This window comes from Botryllus schlosseri, chromosome 5 (genome assembly GCF_051294905.1).
Source record: "Botryllus schlosseri isolate E-star chromosome 5, Bs_hap1, whole genome shotgun sequence".
In the NCBI taxonomy this organism is placed as follows: Eukaryota; Metazoa; Chordata; class Ascidiacea; order Stolidobranchia; family Styelidae; genus Botryllus; species Botryllus schlosseri.
The window spans coordinates 8491440-8504890 of record NC_137240.1 but is presented as its reverse complement, the minus strand read 5'-3'; the positions used below and the strand labels follow the sequence as shown (position 1 = coordinate 8504890).

Genomic DNA, 13451 nt, shown 5'->3' with positions numbered 1-13451 from the left:
GTTAACCTCTCCACAAGAGAGAAAATGGACATCGACATGATATATCGAAAGGCAACGAATCCAAGCCTGTCGGTGAACATTTTTCTTCGGCTGGACACTCGGAGAACGACATAATAATCAACGTATTGGTCGGGAACCTTGAAGAGTCTACCCTACGCAAGGCTACTCAACAAAAAGATATCGACAAGTTTGATATATTCCGACAAGGGCTGAATATAGATCGAGGGTGCATGTCTCACTACACCATGTAATACTCTAATTGACACCTTTCTGCACGTGTATTATACTACAAACACGTTATGTCGTATCCAATTTTTAGGAGCACAGCTTACTTCATGCGTTTCTAATATATACTACATCTTTGTTCCCATGACGTCATAAAGAACACAATTCTGGAATCTGAAAAGTTCTCACCCACTATGATGTCATAATATGTATATGTTCAAATTCAATATCTTTTTGCGATGCTCTTTTTGCGTTACTTTCGCTTTATCACCTGATGAAGGAGCAGAGCTCCGAAAGCTCGTGTAACTATAATAAAGTTATAATCATACAAGTGAACATTAAATAGGGTGTGGAAGCTATCAAGGTCTTACGTTTATATATACCGTCTGCTATCGGCACAACAACGTATTCAGCATACCTTATGTAATTGCGATTCAATATTTTCAATCATCTCCACTTCTGAAACCATTTCCTATTCTTTATTTGCTACAATTCTGCAATCGAAATACTTCATTTATTGGATATGAATAATAACTTGATTTCAATACTGATATTCATTCACTATATTTTCCTTAGCAGACTGATTTTTCCCGGATTATTTGTGTATTTATCGGTTTTGCGATAAATAAAGAAAAAATATTAACATTTCTTAGAGCTGGAGGCCGGCCGGCCGTACAAGCAGGCTGGGAAGTCAATTCAAGTCAACGCTAGACCATATGCTTCCAATGATTTTTGCTAGAGGGTTGATTTGGAATTGTGTAAAGTTTGTGGTAACGCTAGCTATGACATTAGATGCGTATACCGTACGGACGACTCAGATGATCGAATAAGTTCTGTGCGGATAGTTCTGATAAAGCGACATGACGGGGGCAATGATGACTGAGCATAATCGCATGATCTTTTATCATTCAATAACCCAGCAAACAAAGGTGAAAGTTTTTAATTGGAAATACACATTTCGAGTGGGCCTTATCTATTTGGAGATTGCGTTCCAGTTCCAGCGTCTTTCGAAGTATTATTTACAATCTCTATCGTGATTACCAGTGCTACAGAAGTATGCCCTTGTTCCGCTAAAGTATCTTGATTGTGGGTATTGCAATGCGATATCGGTGCAAGTCACCCATTCATACTTCAACGTGTACAAACATACAGAAGAAAAACAAATCGAATCCGATAGAGCGAAACTACTTTCAAAGTGCCTATCTACTAGGGATGGTGTGAACGTGAGGTTCACGTTCGCGTTCTGTGTGTGAACCTCGGAAATTTAGAGGTTCGCGTTCACAACAGAACCTTGGTAGGTTCTGCACTGTGAACCTTTTTTCATATATTACAATTTTCACTTGATTATAACATCGTTGGTTTAAATATATTGCATTTCAACTGCAGGCTACTTCATGCATGGCGCTGGCAGCATAAAAAAATCAACACTAAACGAGCATGCACCTCGACCATCTCAAAAGTTTTACTTGCTTTGTTGCGAAAGTTTGCTCGAAAGATCCAGCTTTCCGTTTGTAAACATTTAGTGACTCCCTGTTACGAGCTTGACTCGCAATCACAAAACATCACGAGCGAAATAAGCTATGTAGTCAGCGAATTATGCTTATACAACCAATCAATGAGATTGATATCGTTTTCTGATGTAAAAAATCTAGCAGGCGTACGGGTCAATCTTGACTTCATGTTTACTGTATCAAAAAACCGAATCGGTGCGATTAAGGTGTTGGCTACTGCTGTATGACTTGTTAATGGGGTATTATCAGTAGCAAGCATATAGATACCCGCTTCACACTCTGCTCAATATCAATGTAGCAATACTCGGATGCCGAATACATTTTCCGGTCTGTCATACGAAAAAGGTGATTCGAGTCTGACTTGAGTGAAGTCATGACTCGAGTTATCCCAACACTGCTATACAAGGCTATATCTGCATCTTCCTTGCCCTGCAGCATATGCACATCATGTACTCATGGTTAGCATATACCCAGATCGTGTGTATGTGTATCAAGATTCGGTGTATATGTCGCAAAAACATCAATTACAAAAATAAACTTTCCTTTCCTTTCCTTATATTCCCTGGTAAGTCCTCGTCCAAATTGTTGGCAAAGCGACGGAAGATATTGATTTTATAGGATTATTATATCATTTGATTGCCCCAGTTGATACATTTGGCGACGTTTATAAAGTCAATATATACTTCAACAGTGACATTATGTTGCCCGAGTCGTCACTTCACTAGGTATTGAGTAGGCTATAATTTTATTGAAGGATAGGGTTGGAATTAGCAATATGACGTCACGTGACGTCATGAGGTTCACGTTCGTGTTCACACAGAACCTTTCAAAAAGGTTCGCGTTCACACGAACCTGAACCTTTCAGTGGTTCACACAATCCCTACATCTACTTCTACGTATCGTATTATTTATCAACGATAGTACCTTGTTTTCAGGAAAGTAGATATCAGTACTATCCAAATGTTTATTTCGTTTTCCTGGTTTTTAGCTAAAAGTATATATTTGAATGATATATTTGAAATCTTTTCTTTTAGTAAAAATTTCACCCATCCTCCATGTTTGTTTTCGAAACGGTCTGCGGTCTGCTACAATTGTGGGTCAAGTGACAATATTGTAACGATCCTGCAACAATCTTTCCAACAAATTGCTTAGAAGTAAGAACAGTCATGCCGAATCCATTAAAAAGAGGCCCCTGGTAAAAGCTTTTGCCCTGAAGGATTCAACCCGGCAAACAAGATATCAGTCGGAGTGTGTCACCTACTATAACGTAAGAATGGTGTCTAGCCAGTCCAAGGAAATTAGGATGAGAGATACCGAAGCTTAGGCAAATTCAAAATACTTTATAGCGTTCGCATATGCCCGAATAGAGATATCTGGTAACAGTTACATCATAGAAATCAACAGGACGGAAATTTTTCCTTCCACAAAACTACAAGTTGATATTGTTTTAGTATTCATGGTGTTCCGAGTACACTGTTAATTTATAAATGTCCGATAATAATTCCTTTTATAATTACTAGGGCGATATTTTTGACCTAAAAATCGGAAGATTTTGACCTGAAAAATCAAAATTCTGACATTTTGTTACCTAAAAATACTGAACTTTGACCAAATTTTGACCTCACGTATGCAAATCAGGTGTTTTCGCATATAATGTTAAAATTGTACTACTTATCTTCATTTCTGGTTCGAACTGTCTTTCCTCACGAAATAGTTTGACCTGAAAAATCGTTTTTGACTTAAACACTAACAAATTTTAGCATAAAAAAAACTTGTATTTTAACGAAATCTGTCCCAATGAAGAATTCCAGTAGTTACAACACGTATTGTGGTATAAATCAGTGGTGTTCATCCTTTTTGAGCTCCTTTCGTACTTTCATTAAAGAAAAATTAGGTCGCACCGGCCAGCCGGAATTTATTACACAAAATGAAAGTGAAGAAAGTTATTACTTCTTGAAGGTACAGAGCTTCATTATTTTACATTCCGCGTATCGTTTTATTGATTAATCAAGTACTATAATCACTGCAGTAGAAAAATCACAGATATCGCACTGCCGTTCTTCTCAAGGTGTTCGTTGCTTTTTCCGGGGGTATCGTGCAGTGATTTCCTTCCAAGCTTAAAGGGCGAACCCAAGAACAATATTCACTCACAACAATATCACTTTTCCATTACATCGACATGTTACGTCATCGTGATGTGAATGTGCTCGCATTTAAATAGAAAAAGAGTGAAACTGCACTTGAATCGTAGCATCAATGTTGCGCCTAGCACCTATGGTTCATTTTCTGACAATATTAGAAAAGATGCTTCACCGTACTAAGATATGTTAGCCGATTGGATGGTACGGTGGGCGTTAAAAACAGGAATGCATTGCTATAAATACTTACATAAGATTCATGATTGACACACAGTTATATCGGCCAGGTTTTCATGGCTCTTAGGGCAATCGTACAATATTGGCAAAGTGCACTGAAATAATGCCAAATTATCTTTAATATCCGTAATATCCTTATACATAAAGATGAATAAGTTTCAACAGTCTACTAAATCTGAAATTAGGCTGCAGAAGAAATGTAAGTTTCATGGATTTGATTTGGCTCTGCATAGGGTGCTTAGCTAAACCGGTATTACAAATATTTCAATACAATATTACAAATTTAATAGTACAAACAAACGCGTCCCGGATACTGACTATAGGCAATTTTTTGTAATGGATCAGCAAGTTTAGTGACATTACCGCTTAAATATATATAGGTATATGCCTTAACGATCTAGACTAGGCCTCCGATCATCAGTCCAAGAACAGGAAATCTTGTCTAAGCCTATTTGGTGTAGTTCGCATTACAAACAGGCTATTGCAATGGTCAGTAGATAAACTGTCCATTGAGGTATAATTCTATCCAATGCAAGATAAAAATTCATCGGACGTAAGACGCCAATGTACTTACTCTGATTTTATTTTAAAACAGCCTCCAATGCTTGGTTAGGTACACGAGTAAGCAATAGTTGTTACAGATCTAATGTGCTAATTGTTATAGTTGAGTAAAGTCGAAAGTGCAATATAAACGCATCGGGATCGCTCCTTCCTTGTGAACTAGAAAAGCACGGGTACCAACACGTTTTTAGAATTGCGTCCAAACGACAAAAGATACGGACTCCCTGTGCTTAATATCATATAAGGTTTATTTGACTTGTTCAACGTCAGAAAATGTGAGAAATATGGACAATTTTCATTCGCCGCATTCGCACCAAGCTTGTCATTCGCCCGTTTTTTTTTTCATTCGCACAAGTGCGAACCGTCACACAGGTTGGATCGTATACGTCAACTATATACTGCGTGCAAATCGCGGTGAGTGAATTATGTACTGCATCCTACCCCTACGCCCTACGAAGAGCAACCATCGAGCTCGGCTACAAGTCCTTAGTTAAATTAGAGTATACGCTTACAATTGTACCTTTTCGATAAATATTCCGCGTTTCTCCCAATATGTTGTGTCATAGTTGTAGTTGTTGTCTCTGATATTCGTGGTGTTTCGACTGCATTGGTAATTTTACATCTGGTTGAGCACGGCTCACTTAGGCTGACACCACTTACGTGGATCACGTGACCAGGAGGAGCCTGATAAACCTCATACTTTTTTAGACACGCCCCCTTTATAATAGTGAAAATTTCGCCCTCCACCCCTTGTCGTCATATCACACAATGCAACCAGAATGGTGGCAATCTCAACGGCTAATTTGATGGCAGGAAGTAAGGAAAGTTGATGAGATAATTCTCAAACATGAAATCCTGATTATAGACAGAGCAGCAACCATGAAATAGAGCTTCGCGCCACCCCTCAGATGCTCTCACGCCCCAGTTTGAGAACTACTGCTCTAACACTTCGATAGGAATTATGGAGTCGGACTCGAACCAACAACCCATTGGTGTTGCAGCTGTGGAACATACCACTGCGCTATCTCGCCACCTACCTATGTGATGGTGCGATTACATAGTGAGATATGTGATACAAAGCGACAACTGTGCTAATTTTTTCACAAAATGACGATAAAGTCGACTGGCAGTCGCCCTGCGATAAACAATTAACCGGAATGCCACCGTTTCATTGATATTGAACACCTTTGTCGGAATTGTTGTATTATTTCTTGTATTGTGCTTCCTGGAGTGATTGTAATGTTTGATACCCGGAACTTATTTAACACAACCTCTCCCCTATTCTCCCTTACCAATGGTCAATACGTTGTACTGCTCGAGTCGTGTTGCAACTATCCGGTCTTCTTTAAACAACGGGAAAAAGTCATTTCAAAATTATTGTGATAATTATTCAAGACCATGCTACATGAAATGAGTATACATGATGTTGCAGCAGAATATGACGTAGGCTACATAAACTTTGAATATCATATAGCGTAATTGCATTCACGAAGTCATAGGATATATATGATGATAGTGAGTATAGAGGCCATTCACTAATTTACATCTGATATGCTTCGTAACGCTCCTTTCGATTTTTACTTGGGTGGACACGTTTGCGTGGGAAGAGCCGATACAGCCCCGAACATGTCAATGTTCTTATTTTCTGCGGTAAATAAGTACTTGGGAGGGCAGAAACATCGATTTTTAGACATCCTTCCGATTTCGTCAAACGTAAGGACCCTATCCCAAACCATGAAATTGGACATTTTCCCTTGTGCAGAATGATTTACATGAAAATTTCCTCCATACGATCTCTGATACATCCCCATGATGAGCACGCCTCCTCCTTTGATGAGACCTTTATTGCCGTGATATACATCTCCTAACTGACCATTAATGAACATATAAGAGTTAGCAGTAGATGTGGCGAATGTGGCGAAACAAATATGATATTCTCTGTTGATCGAGAATGGCATATCTTCACTCATAGATTTGCCATTCATATATAGAATGACCCTTGTCGAAGCCATATTTATGGAGAACGCAGCGTTGCTATCATGATTAGCGTAGGAAAACCAAGAGTCATAATACGAGGTGCTGAAAGGCGTGTACCAAGCGCACAGTGTGAATTCGTCCAAGTCAGGAACTGGTGTCTGAAGACGGAGGTAGTTTGTGGTCTGCTGAACATTGGGAAAATTGTAGGACGTTTGAGGACATGCTGAAAAAACAGATATCAGAAAGGAAATTATCTCAGTTATGCACTGCTCTAATGGCATATACATACCTTCATGTTTCGCACCGTATGATGTAACATTCAACGTAGGTCTGTCTTCGAATTCCGGGTAGTTCTGAACGATATTACAATTTATTTATTGATATGCAAATATCAAATACTATTACGCAATTGATTTCCATACCCTCAAACCAAAGATTTTGTAAGGTGACGAACATCCCAGACAACTCAGAAGAAGAAGAACACTCAGAGCTTCGTATGCTGTTTTCGACATGTCACTTTTTAGGGCGATCGAACAGTGAATATAGCTATTTACCGGTTTATTGACCAAAAAAACGAGAGCACAATAGTGATATGCGTGTAAGTCGTAGTTTCATGTCATGAAAAAATTGCAGACAGGCAAGTCGTCATGTTCAGGGTCGGACCACAGCAATTTACAGCGTTATAAATTGCTATGGTCGGACGTTATGCACTTGGTTTTCTTACAATGGTTTCTGGCGATTAACTACATCTTACATCGGGCAAAAAGTAGGCCCCTATAGGGTTGCATTTAAAACCAAAATCAATTTAAAACAAACATGTTTAAAACATTGCCCTTTTCTAAAACATTTTTAGACATGACTTCACGAATCTTCAATTGTGACGGCACAGTGGATTGACATTGACAATTCAAACTTTAGGGTAAATATGGTTCCTTTGAGGAAAAAGGTTTCCGACCTCTGTCAGAAACGAAGTAAAAGATTTCATTTAAACACTGTTTAAGACATGTTTTAAACAAAGTGTTTCAAAACGCAATTTGTTTTAAATGCAACATTAGTAATAAGCCAATTATTGTCACGTATGATCAGGGCTGTGGAGTCGGTAAATTTTACCACCGACTCCGGCTCCGACTCCGACTCCACACATTTTCAATATACCGACTCCGACTCCGACTCCAACTCCTGAGTCTTTAAACGTACCGACTCCGACTCCGACTCCGACTCCTGGGTCTTTAAACGTACCGACTCCGACTCCGACTCCCGACTCCGACTCCAGCATTATTACTAATTTACTTCGAAAATTATATGTCACATTGTCGGTTGAATGACTATCATACAACCATTAAACATATGCAAACATATGATTAAATGTGGCATGCTAAATTGTGGCACAGCTCGAATTATCCACTGTGCAATTAACATGAAATAAATATTTACTAAATATCCTTCCTTATTCAAGTTTTTATAACATGGACTCTCTAATATCCTGAAATGTATGAATCATTCAAATATGGCAGATATCCAATCCTGTATAATAAAAATGTAGATAAAAAATCCATGTGTAGCTCTTGTGTATGAGTCAGCAACTAATAAAAAGATTGAACTTACTAATTTTTTCATTGCACACTAGCCTGATTACAAGCACACAACTCTTACTACTAATAGACATTGGTCATAAATGGAATTTAGTTAAATAGTCAAAGACCATCTAGCCTATGTCTAGTCTACATGTACTTGGTCAAGTATTCAAGGATTGGGACTTGCAGTCATTCTTAATCATTTGTTCGACCCAAACAGCTAAGCTACACTACAAATATTTTTAATTTTGTCAAGTGGGAAGCGTCGTTTGGTCATATTTACATCATTTTTACAATTTTACAAAACCAGCCGATGCCTTTTCTCTGTCACAGTAACATCGTATAATTCCCAAAATTGCATCAATTTTGACTGCATCGCGAAAACGCATCTTGCGATTTTCTTCCCCTCTGCAACTGAGTTGTAATTTGCAAGTAATGTCTAATTTTATCTATATCAGGGGTGGGCAACTTTTTCGGCGAAAGGGACACAAGAGATTTACGAACCATTGCGCGGGCAACTGGAATGTTGATAACCTTTTTTTAGTCGTCGATAGGAGCGAACCGAATTAGGCAACATTGCAAACAAGACTTATATTAATACGCTCTAAAATTGATAACAATATGTCATGCAACTGTGCAGTGCGCAATCAGGCCCTGGTCGCGCTTTTTTGTTGCGAGATAACGACTGAATTAGGCTATATTAAAATATGTCGCTAACATACATTGGGGGTCGCATCTGTATACCACTGGGCTCATTTGGCAAGTACAGGATTATTCGACGTTTAGAAAAATCGACGGTATCAGTGAACATGCCTCTATTATTTTGTGCAAATGTTTTGTCGACGATCTCGCTGCGAGTGCACAAGCGAAACCGCATGTTGGACGACACGTTATCTCCTAGTTGCGAATATAGTTAGACTCAATCCTGTGAATAATATGTATTTATAATTTTCAGAAGGGGGCTCAAATACTGAGTGCAAGAAATCTAGTGACAATGAATCATGCGAAGTACCGAGAAAAATTTCAAGTCAAATAAATCTGCTATGAAATATTCTACTTTATTGTCATATACGAAGATCTGGGATAAATGTGGCTGGCCCCTGGATACGTCAATGCGTCAGAACTGTTGTTTTAGTCATCAAATTTCGCGGTCATGCTAATCAAATTTTGGTTGGCCTTGCAATTGTACCTGATGTCATAAATGCTTTCGAGAATTACCTCGCAGGCCACACCTAACCTTCTCCTGTGCCAAATTTGGCCTGCGTGCCACGGGCTGGCTTTGTCCGTATGGTTATTAATAACAGTGATTGGTGGTAGGCCTACATAAAAATTCTATTGAAAATTCTTTGAAAGTAAATGTTTTCATGATAGAGAAGTTGGAGTCGGAGTCGGAGTCGAAGTCAGGGTCATTCTCACAAACTCCGACTCCGACTCTAGTCAGTATTTTCCCACCGACTCCGACTCCGACTCCAGCTATTATAGTTTTCACGACTCCGACTCCGACTCCGACTCCATCAAGCGAAAATTACCCCGACTCCGACTCCGACTCCACAGCCCTGCCTATGATACACCTAAAGTCTTGTAATATTTCACACAAACACCAAACTAGCTTGTAATTCGTATCCCGCGATCCGATATTGATGATAAATGTATCGAGTTCTAATATCTCAAGAGCCAGTGACTTATTTAGCTACCATCCATAGGCTTGGATAAATAACCAGGATATCGGGATGAAACGTTGGCCTCACAGGTCTACTATAGTACACCAGAGTTCGACCAAGCAAAAGCAATGTATCCAACTGTACAGAGACGTTGACACGTATCCTTTTATACACCGCGAATCTTCCATATTCTTTTTACCGCTCTCAACATTTTATATCAGACGCGCTGTTGCCTAGACACCGATCTATCTATTGATAGATTCTTCATGTTATGCAAACAGTAAGGTAACAAATGCTTAATGGGACGCGTGTGTGTGACTTTGAATTGATATAAACCATAAAAGAATATGCACTGTGATTGCGGAAATATTGATTTCTGCGGCTTGTATAACAAAGCATAGATTATAATATATATTTAGGTTTGCCTCGTATCATTGTTCACGGTTGGACTAATACTTGAAAGGATAGGTAAGTCGGCTCAACGCACCGACCTTCGAGCTGTAATTCAGACAGAAATCATCGGGGGATTGTGCTGGCCCCAGGATGTGATCGCAAGCCGTACGGTACGTCCTTCAGCGAAACGCTTCGGAAGAAATACTAATACTTACACTTATAGTCAGAGGTGCTTAACGTATAGTCATCGTTGGTACGGAAGTGGATGTGGCAGGAATGTCGTAAATCTATACTCGAGTAAAAGTAGAAGTAGCGGGTTCCAAGTAAGTGAAAAAGTAAATGGCCTACTCTTGGTCTAGTTCTGCTTAGGAAACTGAAAAATGTCAAGGAGAAATATAATTATAATTAGCCTACATCATCTTCTGATTGTAGAACGATGGCATTAGATAACAATATAGCTGATTACTGAGCGTAGGATGTACGTGCAATTTATAGCCTAGTTAGATATGATTAACTTCGTAATGATGCAAAAATTTAAATACGAAATGTAAATATCATTTGAAGTTACTCTTCCTGATTATCACCAGTCGTTTGCCTCGGCCTCGCCATCTTATCCGTGTAAGGGGTGTCTTAAAAGAGCCTAGAAGTTGTCCGTGCTATAGGTCAGCAGCTACGAAGTAAAAATGAAGAGAATTGGCCTGATGTAAATGACGATAGCAGTCGAAAAACACCATGAATAACTTAAAAACAAACCAACCAATATTCCAGTCGTTTGCGAGGTACGAGTAAATCAGATATTAAATTATAGTTTCATGTGGACTGTTTCGAGATGCTTAAGTGACTTACCGGGGGTGTATGATGACTGAGCAATTTATTTTTCTAATGACGTTCTTCTGTTGATATTCCAGAACATAAGTGTGACATTTTTTAATTTAGCATATAAAAATGCATTGAATAAAATCGGAACTTCAAATCGTGCCTGACTATGTGGCGAATACGCCCGACCTTTTTCTACGTTTGCGGTTCAAACGCTACCTGAAATGACTTCCACTCCATCGTGAACAAGCCTAGGCTATGTCCTTAACCTGTCCATTGTTGAAGTATTTCTTTATCACGATAACGGCCATGGCATATAATACCGGGTGAATTCATCTAACCATACTTTAACGTGTACAAACAAATTGATGGGATCTGTTCGACCGAAATGACCTTCGAGTGTTTATCTACTTCTTGACATTACATATCAATTCGTTAGCCTTATCTCTGTTTCCAGAAAAATCGATATGCCCAATAAAAGGCACATGGGTCACACAATGCATACCGAAGAACTCGATATATGAAACAGTTATTCAGTGTCGAGTGGAATAAATTTGGCAGTATGAATGCATTTTTTGCGGCCATAGTGCATCCTGTGTTTAATTGCAGCCTGTGTATAATAACATTGTACAGTGTACCTGGTGCATGGATATATTAATACCTACGAAATATGGGGTAAAGTGGGAAATGGATTCCTATCCCTTCCTATTCGAGATGTTGACACATGCCTACTGGACAACGTGTTGGAGGCGACATAATTGGGCAAAGGGTCACAAGCGATTTTCCCAACCATTGCGCTTTCCGCTTGATTATCCACAATACTCTAACACGTAACTAAGTAATGTAGCAACTTTAAGTAATGTAGTGAACGAATATAAGTACCACTGTGGCTGTGGAAGAACGTAAAAGCGTTTGCAGGAATACAAAACTCAACACGTCCCTAGATTTATTTGGACACGCTCATCACGTTCGGTGAAAAGCTCACCCTTGACTCATCAGCTCACGCTTGATGCTCAGCAATCAAAGGTGATAAATTCTGCCATCTGCAAACACTTGTTGGGTAATCACGCATGAACGGAAAATTAGCGAGACGACATACTTCGTAACGTTGGGAGGGGCCGGTCATGCTTTCATTTGTGTGCATTGGAGTCGACTTTTATCAAAATACACCGACCAAGCCTGTGTCAACAAAAAGAGTTCATGTAGCATCTAAAAATGCAATGTTCCTTCCAATTCTCTACTAGTTGCTGACGATTACTCCCGGCGAACGTCAGCCGAAAATATTCGGGTTCATATCTGTTATGTTCGTGTATTTACTAGGGATGGTGTGAACGCGAGGTTCACGTTCGCGTTCTGTGTGTGAACCTCGGAAATTTTGAGGTTCGCGTTCACAACAGAACCTTGGTAGGTTCTGCACTGTGAACCTTTTTCATATATTGCAATTTTCACTTCATTCTAACATCTTTGGTTCCAAGTTATTGCATTTCAACTGCGGGCCACTCTATGCATGGCGCAGGCAGCATAAAAAATCAACACTAAACGAGCATGCCCCTTGACACTCTCAAAAAATTTACTTGCATTGTTACAAAATTTTGCTCGAAATATCCAGTTTTTGTTTGTGAATATTTAATGACTCTTTACTCTGAGCTTGACCCGCAATCACAAAACATCAAGAGCGAAATACACTGCATGTAGTCAGCGAATGATGCTTATTCAACCAATCAATGAGCTTGATATCGTTTTCTGATGTAAAATCTAGCAGGCGTACGGGGTCAATCTTCACTACATATGTTTACTGTATCATAAAAACCAAATCCATTCGATTGGGGTGTTGGCTACTGTTGTATAACTTGTTAATGGGGTAATATTGGTAGCAAGTATAGCAGTGGTCGGGAACCTATGGCTCGCGAGCCATATATGGCTCTTTTGGGTATAAAATATGGCTCTTTTGCTAAATAGTTATTTTTGTACTGAATTGATCAATATTCCATCGACTTGTTAGTAAATTTTCATCACGGCCAGAATAATTATCCTCGTGGCAGTGGCAGCATACACGTCCTTGAGAGGTAAAGACCATGCCGTCTTCAGTTTAGGGGATCGGACCCACCCTTTTGAAAATCCTCAAATTTAAGTTACTGTCGCGTCGGCGACCAATATCTGTCGCGAATTTTGTACACCCGACTCGAAATCTTGGTTTGTGCGAAACGTTGTTAATTATAATCAAATAGCATTAGCAGACATGCTGGTAAAGCCCATATCACAATGCAGTTTTGGAATACACATTGTCTTCCTGATCTACGGTGCGAAATAAACTGCCGTGGACGTGACATTCACAACACAATTACAAACTCAAATTAC

At 39.2% G+C, this 13451-nt stretch overlaps 1 protein-coding gene across 2 annotated transcripts in view; it reads right to left on the bottom strand.

The window, feature by feature from the left end:
- Positions 1-7235, bottom strand: part of LOC145438912 (neuronal pentraxin-2-like) — a 33955-nt gene extending 26720 nt beyond the window's left edge. The window contains exons 1-3 of one of the 2 annotated variants that reach the window (XM_080316306.1): positions 7072-7235; positions 6939-7002; positions 6217-6872 (exon numbers count right to left, since the gene is read on the bottom strand). In XM_080316306.1, the coding sequence (XP_080172432.1) occupies positions 6250-6872; positions 6939-7002; positions 7072-7161 (777 nt within the window). In that variant the 5' untranslated portion in view covers positions 7162-7235 and the 3' untranslated portion in view covers positions 6217-6249. Of the gene's footprint in view, positions 1-5978; positions 6873-6938; positions 7003-7071 lie in introns of those variants that run through there. The other variant, XM_080316305.1, reaches the window with a different exon arrangement.
- Positions 7236-13451: the final 6216 nt, after the last annotated feature.